The sequence below is a fragment of the Alligator mississippiensis genome, chromosome 1 (genome assembly GCF_030867095.1).
Source record: "Alligator mississippiensis isolate rAllMis1 chromosome 1, rAllMis1, whole genome shotgun sequence".
NCBI lineage: Eukaryota > Metazoa > Chordata > Crocodylia > Alligatoridae > Alligator > Alligator mississippiensis.
Window position 1 is genome coordinate 403796338 of NC_081824.1, and position 18836 is coordinate 403815173.

The 18836-nt window shown below is 36.5% G+C and overlaps 1 protein-coding gene across 9 annotated transcripts in view; it reads right to left on the reverse strand.

Annotated features, from left to right (window-relative positions):
- Nucleotides 1-18836, reverse strand: part of PCDH17 (protocadherin 17) — a 117340-nt gene that overhangs the window by 75067 nt on the left and 23437 nt on the right. For 8 of the 9 annotated variants that reach the window (XM_059723232.1, XM_059723117.1, XM_059723205.1 and 5 more), the window contains exons 3-4: nt 4509-4567; nt 4191-4363 (exon numbers count right to left, since the gene is read on the reverse strand). In XM_059723232.1, coding sequence (XP_059579215.1) covers nt 4191-4363; nt 4509-4567 — 232 coding nt within the window. The remainder of the gene's footprint in view (nt 1-4190; nt 4364-4508; nt 4568-18836) is intronic. The other variant, XM_059723152.1, reaches the window with a different exon arrangement.

Genomic DNA, 18836 nt, shown 5'->3' on the forward strand with positions numbered 1-18836 from the left:
CAAAAATTTTAACCATAGCTTTGTTTGTTCCTCCATTCATGTGAAAATGAATTGACTCACAACTACAGTTATTTTCTATGTTGTCCTCATTACTTTCCAAAACCAAGTCATTTGGATCAGAAGCCACAGGTCGTGCAGGTGAAAGGGATCCATTCTGGGCTCGAAGTGAAGCTGATCAGCTCTTCTGGCAATAAAAGTTGTGAACAGGTGAGGCATGGCTCTGCACTCCCAGCACAAGAGGAGCAGGGAAGTCCCTGGTGGTTTCTTCAGACAGCTAGCTAATTGATACTTTCTTCTATGCTTGGCTGTCCCCATGAACCTCTGAAGATGGGGGCTTCTGCAAAGTATACTGGTATCTCTGCATTCAAGAGTGCCAGCAGTACAGACTTTGTGGCACTAAAGATGAACAGGTGTTTGAACAACATCATGCGCATTACTTGTCACATTTTTGTGGCACTGCAATTTTCATGGAAATTGTTAAGACTTCACATGAATGCAATAGGACTTTCAGCTCGGGGCAATTTTTCAAAGAAAGATACTACTGCCCTTACATGCTATCTATAGGAATTAAAAAAATGGAGATTTGCTATTTATATATATACATATATAACTGAAAAATACTATGAGCCATTCTAAATGAATCAGAGAATACTTTCAAGGGACACGTCTACATGAGAAGACTAATTTTACTGTGTATTAGCATGGCCGGAAAAACCCATGTTAATGAGCTAATGCACAATAGATTTAGTCTAATGCACATTAACATCATGAAAAACTGTTTATTTGCATTGATGTGCAATAGCACTGATTACAGTGCATTAAGTTAGTACCTGTCATTACAGGTCCTAAACTTAATGCGCTGTAATTACAGCTCATTAATTAACATGTAGGCATGCCCAAAGTAACTTAAACAAAGTATGTAAAGCTGTTAATGTGTTTAATGGAGGAGGGAAGAGTTCAGACTGTTCTGCTTGAAGAGTGGTTTAAAAAGCTCAGGGACAGAATCCAAAAAATAAGGCTTAGACAAAAAATGTAGTCAAAACCATTCCATTTAAAGACTAGTAAGCATATGGAAGTTGCTTAGAGGAACTAGTGAATCATATAGCCTAAATAAGCTTAAAAGACAGTTAAACATTTTTATGAAGAAGTGGGTTGAAATATACGGCAGGTTGATATGCTTGAGATAAGTAAAAGGGACATATTTGTTTTTACACAAGATTGTCTCAGTAATATTTTCTAAATATCTCCCCTCCAATGACTGTTTTAAGGTTTCTTTTTCTGTTCCCTTCATCAAGGTCAAGTGTCCAGGAAAAGCTCTAATTTTCACTGTCTTCTAAATTTAATAGCATCTTATCCAGGAAAAAGCAAAAGTTGCCATCTATAGATCTCAGGCCTCAGAATCACGTTTTTTTCATAATACTGGATAGATCTGGGCTTTTCCTCCATGTTTTTTTTTCTCTTGTATGCAAGCTGTAAAGTGGGATAGGTTTTTCAGGGTCCTAGACACAATCTAGGCTGGTCACATTAGCTATTTTTTCATGATATTTTTCCATTGTTGCTATCCCTGGTGGAGCTCTATTCCTAGCTGCACACATTAAGTGGTCGTAGGTGGCCCAAACCAAAGGAGGGCTAAGTGACCAAGCATTTAAAATGCAGTAGCATTACTACTACTACTGTTACCGTTAGTGGACCTACGCCCTTATAGATAGCACTGGTCGGAAATGGTTCACAAAAGAGTGCAGACAGATTCAGGTCAAAGTTTTCAAAACCAAAAGCCAAAGCTAGGCTCTTGTCTGATTCTAAAAATGCTGAGCACCTAATAACTATGACTGACCTCAGATCTATAAAGTAACAGCTTTTTAAATCTATTTAAACAAGCACCACCAGACCTAAAATTTTATTATAAAATAATAGATTTCTGTCCTGGAGCACAACCTGAAATGTTAAAAGAGCAAACGCTTCTGACTCCCCTTTAAGCTGTTTTCTGACAAGTTTTCCATCTCCTTTTTCTAGAAGTCAATTTTTCTTTATGAAAAATAAGATTCTCATATTACTTTTCATATTTCCCCCTCCCCCCTCACACCTGACTCACTTGAAAAAACAAATCCCATTTCTCTATTTTATAAGGAAAAAAGTACACATATTCCAGTACACCTCACAGTAAAATCAATGGTAAAACAATAATTGATTTCACTGGGAGCAAATTGCAATAACAAAGGGTGAATCTCTCTGTACCTGTATGGACCTTATTGTAGGTTTTAGTCTGTACAAAGTACTAAGTATATTCTTCAGTATTCATTTTATTACTTAGGAGTTAACAGGAAGCAACAAATGGATACTACTCTGCTTTTTAATTCCACATGAAAAAGGGATACTCTTGCTGTTTTTATGTATTTTTTTTTGCACCAAGAAAGATTCATGCAAGTACCTCCTGCTGATATTAAGCAATTCAATTCCTGAATTGAATTCATCTGAGCCAATCGCATGAGTTGTTTTTTGATGAATAGGACCCCTCATCTAGAGATGATGACAAATGCAAACTTCGGAATAGGTCCTTGCATTATTACAAAAATAAGCAATAGGAATGGTTGACTAAATTTGCTTACTAGTCTTCTTGCATTTTGACCTTTGCCTGACTTGATGTGCACAGCATGCTGCTGCACAGGGTGCAACAGTACGAACTAGGTTTTTTAATCCTTTTCTAAAAAGGCACCTGTTTTGTTTAGATTAGGAAAAAAATTCCTAATTGTATATTTTAGCCTTTTGAGATTCCACTTCATTTTCAGGTCTGTTTATGTTATATAGAAGTCTGGAGATGCTGTCCCTTCTTAGCATACACAACAGAGAAACTTAGATCCATGTTCATACAGTTTCATTAAGAAAAGAAAATCAAATACTGCATCTTTATACAGATCAATGTCCAATTATAAGCTGAGAGTCACTGTGGTAAAAGGTCAGGAAAAAATAATCTTTCTGGCATTTATTACTTGGAAAACAAGGTCCTGTGTGAGGTCAACCCTCAAATATATACAGAATAAATTATACTGCAGCGCTCTAAATATTCTACACAGCAAAAATTATATTGCAATCTCAACATGATCAGAAAAATGAAGCAGAGCATGTATTTGTTGATGAATATACTACAGATCAGACTATGCTAGAGGCAAAAATCTAGTTCCAATTAATCACCAATTAATAAAAATCTTATAATGTATGTCTGCTTAATTATAAATATAGCTTCTCATTAAGAATGGCTTAATTAATCAAATTTTAAATATCCTAACTCTGTGAATCATCTTCCATAGAAGAAACTAAAATGACTGACAGGTATGTGAAGTAAATCCAAAATAACTCAGTTGTGTATTTCCTCGCTGCTTATGTGAATACAAGCAAAACACACAAACACAGATATGGCTGGAGTATTCAGTTTGGCTGATATTGTTAAAAAGTGTTGTGTTGTTTTTTTAAAGGACATTGCAACTTGTTAAAATGCATTTGGAAAGAATGAAATGGACACAGATTTTGAAGAAATAAACATGCTTATTTGTCACAATGTATGCTGAGACCACTAGCACCACCCTAGAAAAAAAACTATTTTGGTAGCTACACAGATACCTATCTGAGATGCTGAGGGTGTGAATTAAATGATTATACTGAAAAAGAATGTTGTGCCATTTATTGATACTTCACTTCTTATGTTGCTATTAATAGTAAAATCCACACTACAAATAGGAAAGTACAGTTATGAACTGAACTTCTTTCTCATTTACTTTTATGATCACCAAATCTTTTCCTTTTTCTCTCTCCAGACTAAATGAAGAATGCATAGGACTGATTATTGTTTTATCTGTTGTTGTAGTCATGTCTAGTTTGAATTTGCAAAGCATGCCTGGGCAGAAAGACTGTACACAATATATTACTGGCACCGTCCCTGAAGATAAAGAATAGTCATTTTGGAAAACTATTTTTTTTAATATTATTTTAATCTACTTTGGGGTAAAAATAACAAACAATACTGCAGTTTCAATGCATGATTATACTGCAAGATGTTGAAAGTTCTTGCACTGGTTCGGCTATAAGATTTATTATTTCCTCTAATGGTATTATCAATGGACTATTCCTGAAACTGTTGTACTAATAGGTTTACAATGATTGCTTTATACTTTGTAGGCACTGGAGACTTCACTCACCTGGTTCGAGCGGCTGGCTTTTAGTTGAAGCAGTTTTCATCTTGAGTGCCTCCCTAACAGACATGTCACAGCAGGAGCCTTTGTTAGTGTCTTGGTCACTGTCAGCCTGATCACTATCCCCATGCCCGCTGTCCCTCAAGCTGGCTCTTTCTGGGTCCTTGAACGTGGAGCTACTGAAATACATATTGAGAGAAAGAGAAGAGAGAGAGAGAGAGAGAGTTCTATTTACTTGTTCCAATTTGAATTGTACTCTCTGGCAAAGCAATTTTGACAAGAATGCAAATGGGGAAGCCGAGAAAGTTATTTAATAGGCCTTACCTTTGAACAAACTGCTGCCTGCTGCCCATGTAATTGGGCTCTGCGGGAAAATTGTCTGTCTGTGAAAGAGAAGGAAAAAAATACGTATAGTTGTACACTGGACAAATCTCCTGCAGAGCAACAAGATTTCCTAGAGGAGAAATGATTAATAATTCAAAAATTCCCTTAATCTTCAGATTTGTACATTTTAATTAAATTGGAAAATGCTGGCATGTAATTATGTGCTCAGAACAATTAAATGATTCCGGTCCACAAACTACCTGCTAAAGTAAACAATGAGGCTCCAATAAGTGGCAGTCTCTGTTAGTAACCTGACAGATGACACAGTTTATGTTTTTTCATTAGTCAGATGTTAAGACTCATGGTTATTGAAGAGAAGAGGAAAAATTACCTAACTTTCACATATTACAAAAGTGAATTATTCAATAATTCTAATTTTTAGTCATAATAACACCATCTTCTGGGATTCAGATGCCCTTACTGCTGTAATACAATTTCACGGGAATAGCTACATTGTTCTTGAACTGGGAGAGTGGGATGGGAAGGGGAAATCAGTTGTTTAAGTCTGTTTGTGTTTGTGGCTTATGGGTCTTTCCTTTTAAATACTGTTGGAAACAAATACAAGTACTACATATGTTGCTTTTGCCTTTCTAATTAATTTTCATCAGTATTAATAGCAGTTTCAAACAATGCGATTGTATATAAACAAGAACATCAAGTGATTGTTGTTGCTAAGTTGTTTTTTTTTAAAGGAGATAATTTATGAAGTCTGTGATGGTATATTTTTAGCAGCATGAGCTAAGTAACTGTAGAACCAGGAGTATTTACTGCATACAGACCAACATGGAGTTCTGCCAGAGGGAACTGAATTCCCCTTGTATCATCAGCTAAAGTTCTTTGGGAGAAAGAGAGACTGCATCTTTCACAAAACTCCACATACTGTACAGTCATACACGTCACTTCTTGCAGCTGACCTAGTGACAAAGCTTCTACTGTTTTCTGCATCACTTCATATCACGCCATTATGCTCTGCAGAAGCTATGAGTTTGCAACAGCGCCTAGAGCATAAGTATCAGTAACACAGAGGAGCACTCAATTAATGAAGCAGAAGGCCCAAGGTAAGGTTTAATGTTGCACGGCAAGTGTTTACATAAATGACTGGTCTCTTAAATATTTGTTTTCTCCCCTCCCAACTTTATTTCTTAGGTTTGTTGGGTTTTCTTTGTGTGCAAATTTATGAACGTCCACCATTATAAGGATTATTTACTGTTGTGAACAGGACTGCATGGGATATTGACAGCTTAGAAAAATGTGACCGCATGTGTAAAACCTACTATTCTATGTTGCTTGCTACAGACCACAGTCAAGCAACTCTCATTCTTAAAAGAATGTACAAAATCAGACTTGGCTCTCTTCCTTGTGTATCTTAAGTGATTTAAAATAATCCTACAAATTATTTGTTTTTGTAAAAGAGATGTTCCCATCCACCAGTTAATAAAGATTATTTATACTGTGCTTCTTACTGCTTGTTAAGTCTCTGGCACAGACAGTTGGTATTATCAGGCACTTTGTGTTAAGATTCTCAAGCAGTTTCTAATTTCAGATATGGAGTGTGTATCACTGCGTATGTTGTTTTAAAAATAATTGGATTTTGCACGTGTGAATTTTCTTTAGGATATATAGCAATGAAAGCCATATGCCTGACAGTAGAATCGGACTTCTACTCCTCTGTTTTCAAAACACTGCATAAAATGTTTACTCTTGTGATTCCAAATGACTTTTGTGGTTTTAGGATTGCACAGGGCTATCAAATCAGGCTTACAAGAGCTCATTTTATTAGGAGCTAAAAGGTTAAATGGAGTGGTGTTAGGGGACAATTCATGGGTATAACCTATGAAAAGAGGAAACATGTTCTAGACCACGCCTGTCCAATGAGCAGCCCCAGGTAGTGTGCAACCCACAAGTGGTTAACATGTGGCCTCTGGAGTCCCACCTGGCTGCTGCAGCCCTTTTTAATTCAGCTGCAGCAGTAGCCATGGTCTCAGGGCTCCCCTCCCTTCCAGTGTAAGCTCCTCCCTGAGGGGGCAGGGCAGCATGGTATGGCATGGCACAGCCCACAGTTCCAGAGTATTTGGCATCTTGGAGTGCCCATGAGACTTGGTGCCATAGGGAAGCCTGCTGGGAGGTGAAGGTGAGGTGGGGTGATACGCTGCATGGGTGAGTGTCCAACCATGCACATGTGGTGCAACAGAGTAGGAGAGGGCCACCTTTGTGAATATTGCAATACCCACCTGCATGCACACCTGCAGGCACATGTGGGACATACAGGCCAGGAGGCCTTACTAGTACTGTCCCCATGGTATTCAGCCCCTGCTAACGCAGCCCCTGCTTTGAGGTTGGACAGCCCTACTCTGCAAAGCTAGATCTCAGGAGTCATGGGTTCTAGTCACAAGTGTCTGCCACTGGCACTCTGTGACCTTGGGCAAGTCCTTAGGGCCAGCTTTTCAGAAGTTCTCAGAACAAGGATCTTTTCAAAAGTACTCTAAAAAAAGAAGTTGCAGGAAATCAAGCTAAATCTATCAAAGTACATGGTCCCCAAGTGGGAGCTGTTTGGTGCTTGGCTCTTTAGGAAACCTGACCTTGCTCACCTAATACAGGACAAAAACCTTTTTTTACTTTTTTATGTATACAGTATTAACCCCATCCCTTAACAAATAATTTGTAATGTATTTACATTAATGACACTGTTTAAAAATAGGCATTTAAAGGCATAACAATAAAAATCATATAATTAAGGAAGACATATTGAAATAATTTTATAGTTTATGCAATCACTTAAATATTCATGTATAAATTCACATTACATACACCAAAAACAACCTTAACTCTTCCCTCATGCCATGCCAATATCAGCGTATACAAATATAACCAATTATGGTCTCCTACTCTGCAACATCTACATTTCCATTATGGTCTACACATACTAATGAATTACCACATATCCTCCCAGCATACATGACCTGTAGACCCAACCAAAAACTAACTTCCAAGTTCCATTCATCCCAACCATTATTGGGCAGAGGAAACAACCTCTTACTCTTACTTACATAAAAATTCCTTGTAATCACAAATTACTTAAGATGAAAGGTTACCCAGAATCAAAAAACCTGAAGCTACATTGTTCACTTTTGACATGGACCACAAAGCTAGTTATAATTTCTATTATTATGCTCCAAATGCAAGAAATGCTATTTTACAGATGTAGATCATATTTCAACTTCGGCTTAAACCACCCTACATGTATCACCTCCCAAAAGTGTCCTTTTCAATTTTTTACCTAAATTCTTCTAACTTCACTCATCACTCTCCAGAGATATCCAGCTTCTCATATTTGTCTCCCTGAGAGAAATCCATTTCTTTCCCAAGGCTAGTATGTTACTTAATTACAGGAAGAAAAAGAGGAGTAACATTATTTAGTACATATTTAATTTCCATTTATATTTCATAGGCTCAGAATTGATTTTTCATCAAAATGTTGCTCTCTTTGTGCAAGTATCTGTAGTTGAACTGACTCCTGGCACAAAAGTTAGAGAAGACCCAAAGCCATACTATGCTGGTATGTATTTTGTCCCTTCTAAGGGTATATTCTGCCAATGCCCCCTACAGCCTTCAGTGCCAAAAGGGACAACAATGTGTAGTGTTCAAGGAACTTGCCAGATTTATATAACCCAGGGATTTGCCTATACAAAAGGAAACATAATACATTTTTTAAGTAAGCTTTCTTCATTCTTTGGGCTGCCAGAAGAGCAGAAAAGAGCCAGGGTAGGACCAAAGATCTGACCTAAGATTTACAAAATGTCTAATGTTATAAATATTATGGTGTAAGCATAACTCCTATAGATGGTAATTGGGCACAAAGACACAGGTTATTTTTTTTTTAATATCGGGTACAATGCTTAATATATACACATTTAGAGACAGTTTGAGAGTATTCATTTTCATTCTTCTAAATATTCGGGGGGGGGTTAACTAACATTCTTTGACACATACATTTGAATACAAATATTAAAGTGCACTTGGTACTCCTCACTTATTTAATCTAGTGTAAGTAGTGAAAATATTGTCTTTAGAAAAATAAAGTTTTCCTATGCCAAGTTTCAGGGGCGAGAAAAGTAGGGTTTAAACTGTAATTGCAATCTTAACTCTGGAGCTGCTACTGAAAATTTCCATACTCAAAGTAATTGTTACTGACTTGCAGCTCAATAATACTTTGACCAATTTTCTTCATATTGTACACTGCAGAAAAAACAAACAGGTGGGGGTCATCCTAAAATATGTCCATTGCTACAAAAGAATAAACATAATTATTAGATAAACCACTAATACCTGAATAGCTGGATGTAGAATCTTCCTCCTTTATTTCCATTAACATAAACCTTACCATTTAAACTAGTGGAAATCCCACATCAGTGATAAGCTATATCAGGGTACTGTAAGCTGCAAGCAACCACAAGAGGGCAAAATGCTTACATATACTGCATATCCATTAATGATAAAGTTGAGAGGGTGGGAGTTTCCAAAAAGACTAAGGGAATTAGACACTGAACTTGCATTCAACTTCAGAGAGATTTGGATACCTTAATTCTTTATGTTGATTTGACAATCCCAGCCTTACCAAATAGTCAGACATTTAAAAAAAAAAGTTTTATATATATATATATATATATATATATATATATATATATATATATATATATAAAACCCCCTTGAAATTCCATGTTTTCATTAAACTTCACTGGAAATAATTTCAGCAGATGCATTAATCACATCATTTTATACTGCATAACTGTAGTTCTAAGAAAACTATAGATTTTGAAAATGTTATTACCTATAAAAAAAGGCCTTTCTTTTGCACTTTGACTACCCAGATTTTTCTGGGTGATTAAAGTGATAGATATTATTAGTACAATATCTTATGTCTATATTACATACTAACTTTTAAACTCAGTTACATGGAACAGATTGATTATTCCAGGTTCACAAATTTACATCATACGAACTAAGGATAAGACCACAAGTGCTGCTGTCACATAAGCACATCAATCCAGCTGAACTGTAGAAGTCACTGGAAATACCCCAGCAGAGAATTTGGTCTCTATTTTTTGAGCTAGGATACTATAGTCTTCTTAGGAATTGGCTATTACCTCGTCCATTATGGGATGCTATGGTTAAGACCATAATGATTTGTTGGAGGTAAAAGCAGAGACATGCATCTATAATGTGTAAAATGTTTAATGAAAATATTTGTGAGGTGCTCTTTCAGTATGGATAACTGCATCTTAACAGCCCATACCTCTTCTTTCAAAGGAAAGGCCATGTTTTTATAGCTTAGTCTCATAGATCTAATAAAACTGATCCACTTCCAAATGGTCTTGAGAAAGAATAATGTATAACATACCAATTTATTGAGTATTCATATTTCCTACCTTTGGCAGTTCCTACAGTGGCCTCTAAAAAACCTCTTCACTGGCCTTGTCATCACAGGTGACCATGGTATACATATGCAATATTAATAACACAACTATCTTATTTATTCATGAAATTTCTCAAGGATTTGAGTCTGTCCTTGGAATGCAAAATTCTTGGAAGAGTACCACCCCCAAAAACTGGTATTTTGAGTCAGCCAAATTTTGGTCAACATGTGAATTCACCCCTTCCAAAAAACTGTAAATTCTTTAGCAAGTTACAGCCTTTTAGAAAATTTAGTTCAGAATTACTGTTCTATTACATTTTTTTAAAACTGTTTTGTGAAGGAAGGAAGTAAAAGGACAAACTAAAAACCTACTAAGTATGATGTGAGCACATCTACATGAGACACTTTACTGCACAGCAGACTAATTTGTTGCTCAGTAAAGCGTCACCAGCTACATGTACATGGTAATTAGGGTAAAGTAGACTAATTTACCGCACTACTGGATAGTTCTGTCAGATACAAGTGGTATCCGGCAGTGCAGTAAATTACTGTGCTTAAATGCACATGTAGACTGTAAGTTGGATTGAACTATATTCAGTTGCACTAAATGCATGTGTAGATACACCTTGTGTGTGCATATCAGGATTTTATCAAGCAAAAAGTTTATGCATCTGGTATACATGTGCAAACAGTTCCTCTGATAATTCTGCTTTCTGGGAAACCATTTGCTGGTCACCCTTGTGAGAACAAAATGTAGTAGATATGTTCAACAATTATTTCATATAATTAGAATTTTCCACAGAGCCACCACATAAAGGGGCAAAGATGGAATGGAAACAATGGGACTCCTTTACCAACCCTACATACTATGGTTTCTTCACCAGGTTCAAATGCACTGGTACAGAGTAGTGACTACACCCTTTCTGACACAGGCTCAGTGCGGGTCAAAAGTTCCCACACAAAACACAGAAGGAGAGCTGCTATGCTGGGGAATAGATTAACCAACCCCAGGGCTATAACAAAGTGTCATGGCCTACACTCAAGTAAGCAGATTAATAGCACTAACCCATCTTGCCACCAGTTACTAAAAAAAAAGTACAGTTACTTTGAGCTACATTCATCAGTTTCACTGATTAAAAATGACAAATGCATTGGGCTAGAGAGGGATCTAGCAGTATAGACAGAAATGTTACTAGTGACAAAGAAGCTAGTCCTAGAAAATTGTATATTGTACATTATGGAACTCACCTGCATACATTCATGTTATGCTATGGGGTTTCAGTACAGCAGTACCATTACTGAGTAACACTGTTTTCCAGTTTAAACTAATACATGTACAAGTTTAAAAGTCTTTAGTTAGATTTAATTAGTTACATTTACTTGCAAAAGAGGTTCATTTAAGACAAAGGGGATTAAAAAAAGAAAAAAGGCTGAATAGCAGGAACAACTTCCTGATTAGGTTCATTAGACTGGATAGACCTGTAAGGCAAAGTTATGCAAGCTCCATCACTTGAGATATTTTAAACACAATTGGAAAAAGCATCAAATGAAGAATTACAAGGCTTATATTTTAGTGTTGAGGGAGTTCCTGAACTAATAATTATTTTCTGTTTCTAATTTCTATAAATCTATGAACACAAGGAATATAGATGATGGAAGCTTCTCCAGTTGAAAAGATTTTTTAATGTTTTGTAAAAGTGAATTTCCAAGATGGCTCTAGGTATTCTATTCTTTCACAAAGATCTTTGGAAAAAAGAGAGCATCTCTTATATTCCACATGGTTCAAGAATACACCACCCTTCCCCAGTGGAACAATGAAGGAGAACTTCATGATGCCTCTAGGGATTTCCTTTCCCAGAGACATCTCCTTTGGGTTTAATAACAGAAAGGAAATGATGTGTGTCAATGCTAGAAATTCCAGAAATTCCTTTGCATATGGGAAGATCCAAGATTCAAAGGGAACAAACTTTATCTCTACATGTTTTAATGCAGAGAATTCCAGGCTAGGCGTGCAAATATTTTTACTGGTGCAAATGTGGATGTTGGCACATATATAGAGTTTGGATGACTATAATTTCAGAATTGCTTTTTCAGTTCAAACTATTGTTATGTTGTACTTCTGCAGTCTGAAATTCACTATTGCTTAGTTTCAAAGTAGCTTATGTAAGACAATTGGAAAAAGAAGGCAGAATTTTCCAGCTTTTAATTCAACAACCCCCCTTGAAAAAATTAGTCTGAAACCAACAAAACTGCAGAAAATTTTAAAGAAATACAGCATTCAAGTATTCCAGATTACTTATACCCAGAAATATTTGTCCTATTAGAAGAATTATATTAAAATCCAAAAAAGATTTAACATTAATCAGATTTATGAATCTTAGGCTACTAGAATATGCATTTTTTTCTCAGAATTACAAGAACAAGTATCACATTTTCAGAAATGATTCAGTGCAGGTCTATTTTATGTAGGTGTTCATAGCTGAAACTATAATAAAGCAAAATGTCTTTGCTGACTCTAACATCTTTTTAATTAAACATTACTAGAAAATGAAATGAAACATCTCTCCCCTTTACCCAACTGCCACTTGCTATCTTGTTCAAGCACCTTGTAGTTTTTTCTCTAAAAACTGTAATTCCAGGTACTTTTCCTCTCCTGTGAACAACAAAGATCTGATATGTTGGCAATCACTTCACGAAACAAATGAAGTATTCTGCCAAATCTAGTTTTGCAAGGGCAACTACCTTCATTTTGTTAGAAACTGTTTGAGACAGTACATTTTTTCACAAAAGATTTCTTAGTAAGATTGCTGCTGAATGTGTTTACTTGGCCTGAAGACTTAGTTTTCAATTTGAATCTAAAAACTTCAAATGTTTTCCATTAACAGAAAATACTGGCCCAACAGCAAACAATGAGTTGGACATAAATCACTAATGAAGCATTTTACTTATTTGAAGGACAAAATTAAAAAGCCAGGCGATTCTAGCCATTCTAAATAAATCTAAGGCAATTGTCCTATTCTATTCTACACTTTCATCTCTTTCTGGAAGTGCATCTTTGAGGCATACTTTATATGACATAGATAAAAAGCTTCTACTGACTGTAAAATGAGTTTCTCTGTTAAAAGATCCTCACTGTGCTTTTATTAAATTTTAAAACAAGATGTAACATTAGGCAAAAGTACTTTCTCATTAAGAAACACACAACAGCAAAAATAATAAAATAACCATAGGATGATGGCTACCACCAGCTTCTGCTCTTTGTGCAGTTTTTGAAAGGCTACCTATGGCCTTCATTCCTTTTTTTCTGTCTCACTCAAAGGAAGCAGTATTATTATAACAAAACTAAAAGTTGCTTAAACCTATGGACACTCCCCTTGCCCCCCGAAAAAGAAGAATAAAAAGAATAAGTGCTATCCCACCTCTCCCACCATCTGATTTAAGAATCTGTAACAGGTTCACCTGGCCAAATCAGTCTCCCATCCATATAGTATCATTTGTTATTTGCCAAATTCTGGCAACAGTCTATTCATAAACACATAAGGCACACATGGCAGGATTTTATTATCCTTTGTACACCTAAATGTCATTTTGGAACTTACACACAGTTTGCAGTTCTCTTACCCATGTACTGTAGATACATAAGTGTACGTGCAAAACCTGAGCAGAGGAGCAGGAGCCTCTAGCCTGGAACCTCTGGGTGTGTTAAACCTTATTCGCAAACCGCAGGCAAATTCCCAGCCTTGTCTATGGCTGATACCCAATGCTTCTGAGGAAAGAAAAAAAAAAGAGAGAAAAACCTAGACACCCATAGCACACAAGAGGGGATGATATTCCTTCCTGCCCACACATCATGACCACCAAAGCGCAGAAGCATGGGATAACCAGGTACCCTCCACTCTGTAACCTGGGAACACAAATCTATGTATCACATACGCTAAAGAGAGAGCCAGAACTCCCTTTTCTATGTCCCCATCCCCTCCATAAACTTTATACCAGCTCCTTTAATCTTCATTTTTAACCAAGCTGATTATGATTCTCCTGCAGCTGAGTATGGTCCTTTCCTATTTCTATCTTCTTTGGGGGACTAAGCTCTTTTCATGGTTTCTGAATGATGCTTTGGGAGGTCTCTTTGTCTGTGCTTGTGGAGGGATCTCCTGGGCTTTCCAGCTGTTGTTCTTCAAACCACACTCCTAGCATTGCTACTCTCAAATCAGCCCTAGCCAATGATTATCCAACCTGTTACTGAAAACATCATTGAAGGAGATTCTACAACTTCCCTAGGCAGTCTATTTCACTGTTTCATTGCTGTGATAGCAGTCTGGTATCCAAGCTAAATCTTTTTCTGTTGCAGTTTAAATCCATTGTTAAGGATCCTGCCTTCAGCTGCAAGACAACTACCATGCCCTCTCTTAATTACATTTTCTGCAAGCTGAACATGCTTAGTTCTTTCAAGTTCTCTTTGTAAGGCTTGTGTTCGAACCCTTTTATAATGTTGCTCATCTGTCTTTAGTCCCTAGCTTGTTCCACATCCTTTTTTTTGGAAATCCAGAGCCTGGAACTGCATACAATACCCCAGATGAAGCCTAACAAGCTGTGAGAAGAGTGGCACTACTACCTCTCATATCTTATACTTAATATTGGTATTAGAATGGTTGAGGCAGTCTGAAACCCTGTTCACCTTTTTGGAGCTGTGTTGACTGAGTGATATGGAAGTTTCTACCCCACTGGGAATATGAGGCTAGAACACATGGACTGCTCTCTTCCAGGACAGAATCCATCTCATCAAGCTACATACCCAAAAGTTCATGCTTTCCATCCTGGTTTTGCATATTTTCCTCCCTTGGCTGCCCAGGAGACCAGCTTCAGCTGGAGAGGACTGCTTCATAATGCCTACCCTGTTGATTAAAACACTATGCTGGGTAGTCAGAAGATATGCATGTTCAAAACCTGTTTGGGTAAGGGGGACCTGGAACCCAAATTTCCCATTTTTAAGGCAAGTGCCCTAAACATTTAAAACATGGGAGGTGTCTCCTCCTCTGGGGTGTAATACCCACTAACTGTGTGTTCTTTTCTGGCTACAGTTTTGTGACTTATGAATGTACATTAGGCATGCACAGCTGTAGCAAATGCAAAGCCTACCATGTATATTTAATATACCTGAATACAGTATGTGTCCAAGCTACACAGGTAATAGAGGATAACAAAACTGCAAATTGTGCGTAAGTGCCCCAAAGGCATATAAAGAATAACAGAACTCTGCCCAACAAAAATAGGAGTGTGGAGTATAAAAAAGGACTTGCAAGCGTACAACCTAATCCATATCCATTGATTTTAGAGATAGTTAAATGGAGATCTAAGACTGTAGAAACTAAAAGGAAGGTAGTCTCACCTGGACAGATTTTTTTTGTTGCCCTCCTAAAAAAGTAGAAGACAAATACAAGTAAAGATGAGAAAAAACAGATTTTCCCACCTGAAATAAAAAGCCCATGAGAGAAAGTCATTTCTTCAGGATCAGGTCTTCCCCACGCTCTGAGGGAAAGCTTTCAGTCAACCATGCCAATTCTTATTTTTGTTTTAACATCCTCTGCAATAGAAGATGTAAGAGACAATCTTTGCAGCCACTGATAAAGAAAAGAATGTGGGAAACAAGTGGTAGCCTATCTTCAAGCCTCCTCTTTCACTGAAGTGGGATTTAAAAGAAAAGGCTTCTCAGATCCAAATCTTATTTCCTTTTGCTGTGAGATGGATGTTTTTCATTAGCAGGTCTTAGAATCTCATTTTGATTTGAGACAAAGAATCTAAAATGTGAGTATCCAATGAGAATACAAACAAGATGTGTAAAAAGAAGCAAAAAAATATTTATTTAACTGTAACATAATTTCTTATCATGAACTACATTTTGGAGAAGGTGCAAGAAATGCTATAGTAAGAGGTGCCAAATATCACACTATATAAAGAGTTCCAGCTGAAAATGCAATAGCTCTGCCTCTGCTATCATAGAGTCAATAAATAAACATAATGAAATTCATAACACATTATTACATTACTCTTTATTGCTTCTATTCATTTAAAAAAAAGATGAGCACATTTAAAATAATTCACAACATGTCAAATGCCTATGAGCATTGCAGTTAGACTGATGCTGTAAGAGGCATTTGTGAAGGTCTTGGGAGAGAGTTTGATACGGCTTCTATCGAAGTTAAGATGGAAGTATGGAAAACAAGCACAATCACTACTTTAACTTACTGGTCCTATTGTATCCCATATATTTACATTGTTCATCAAAGATCTGTACTGAAAATATGTTGTCAATAAAAACCACATTAAAAATCTTTTTAAAGAGCTACCCTGCCAATTAGACGGTTGCTGCATTCTATCGTTCCTGTTTTCCTGTCAATTTAATATACTGGATCATATTAACAGTACCGGCTTGTCAATAAGGCAGATCTGAATCCTATTAATGGAGTTATACCACCAATATAATCGGCTTCCTATTTATTGAGCTCCCCAGTACTTGGAAAAGCTGTGAAATGGAATTATAAGGTTATGCGGCATACATCTGTCCCTATATTGTATAAAGATATTAGGAATTGATCTCACTAGCTTAAGAAGCACCTGTCTAATCACTTCTTTCTCCATTACATGGTCTTCAGACAACAGAACAGTATACCATCACTGAGAGGACATTAAATCCTGCTCACTTATCACAACATGTTTCCTGCTTTTTCTAAGTAACCTGTAATTTTACAAGACTCTCTACCTGTATGCCACACATGTAGGAGACAAGCTGGAGGATGTGTGTGTTATCCCACCCACATGAGATAACATCTGTGCCAGGAGGAACATATTTAAGGAGTGAATACCTGAAGTACTCCATAATTTTAGTGCTTACTTAGCCCTGGTGCCATGCTGTATAATCTGGGTGTAATTGGAGCCTGTAAGTATAATCATAGTGTAACACAGACCCCTGGAAATAATTAATAAGAGGTACTAGTTCGTGCATAAAATAACAGTAAAAAGTTCAGCAAGCCGTCGCTTTAATAGAAGCCTTAATGAAGTTGAACATTAGTTACTTTTAACCACATTCAATATTAAATAACTGTTTGACTGGATTAGCAGAATATACAACAAACTATTAAATCTGACTGTATTTTAAAAAAACGAAAAAAAAAAACTTTGGATAAAAAAATTGGAAAAAAAGAAAAGAAAAAGTAATTGCATTAAAATACACTTGGCATTAATGTTACCAAATTAACTTCATGAGTCTAACTTGCAAATATGAATTTGAAAACCATGGTCCAAAATAACAGTTAAAGGTCAACGAATCAAGTTTCCAATTATATTTTCTAGTAGCAGATGGGTGCAATGAAACCTCATGATTGAATTTGAAATGCTTTAATGAACCTTTTATCTATGGCTCTTACCATCCTGAGGCTACCTTAGCATTCCTAACAGGATATTATGTTTACTACAATTAACTGACTCAACTACAAATAACCAACTAGAATGATACCCACACCATCTTATCACGGTATCAGCTTACTCTAGGAATGCCAACTCACAAACAACCACTACAACAAAAATCTTTGCTACTGTCTTTGATATCTATATTGATTGGTATTCATTGATTTGACTTCCCCATTTACATATTAAATGCTCATTCTGAAAACAGAATCTATTGCATTATATACAAGCTTACAAAAACTAGGAAATAAAAACTGTAGAAAACATTCAAAAGTATTTCTCCATAATTTAAAAAAAAAAGTCTCCTTCCTTTCTCCCTTTACAACTCTGTCTTGAAAGAATGAGAAATATCTCTTTTTCTCTTGCAGTTTTCCTTTTTTCATGCACTCTGGTTTACAGTTTCATGCCCTTGCATTTTTTGTTTAATTTTAAATTTGAAAGATCTTACTCTGACCCCATGAACTTCCAATGTAAAGAATTCAAAATGTGTCTTATTCTTACTTCTATTCTACTATTATTTGCCTTTTTTGAGAGTACTGAAACATGTTTTCTGTGAAAAGAAAAAATATAAAACCTGAACTATTTTATGGTAGATACAGGTTTCCCTCGTTTTGTGCCGTACATGCGTGCCTGGAACACAGCTCATAACTCGAATTTGCATAAAGAAAACCCACTTTACAATGTAACAAATAGGGATATGTTCCAAGACCTCGACTCTACTGACCCATAGACCCATTTCTACCACTTTTACAAGACAATTTTGGTACTCGCCAACAGCAGACAGTACACACAAGCACAGAGCACTATCATAATGGGGATGGCAACTACAGAAACACATGTTGCAAACAGCGAGTGAGGAGCATAGATTCACACAGGAAACTATATTTTGGTGCGCATCACTCCCATAATACATCGCACAAAGCAGCTAACTGCAGGCTTCCACCACACTAATTGCATAAGAGTGCATTTATCTCGCATATCACAAATTTTTGGTATAAAAAGGGTCATCGCATAAGAGCGAATTCACACATATAGAACCCACATAAAGTGAGAGAAACCTGTAACTAGATCAAAATCTTTCTCTAAGGCTGACAAACCTAAACTCATAATCTGTTAATAGGAGAAAAACAGAGACATTATTTTTGAAGGTCTTACATGTATTCAATTTGTAAGACGAACTTAATATTACGTATACATCCTTCTCAGTTTCCACCACAGAGTTCTACCAGCCCTGATCTAAGGCTCCTGGAATTCAAGGCTCCTATCAAATTGTGTCAGCAGGTCTTGGATCAGCCCATTTAGTTCAAATGGAGCAGGGCTGAGTCTTTAAGCATGGCTCTATAATTCCACATATATATATGATGTATGTTGCAGAAAGCTGCCAAGGAACA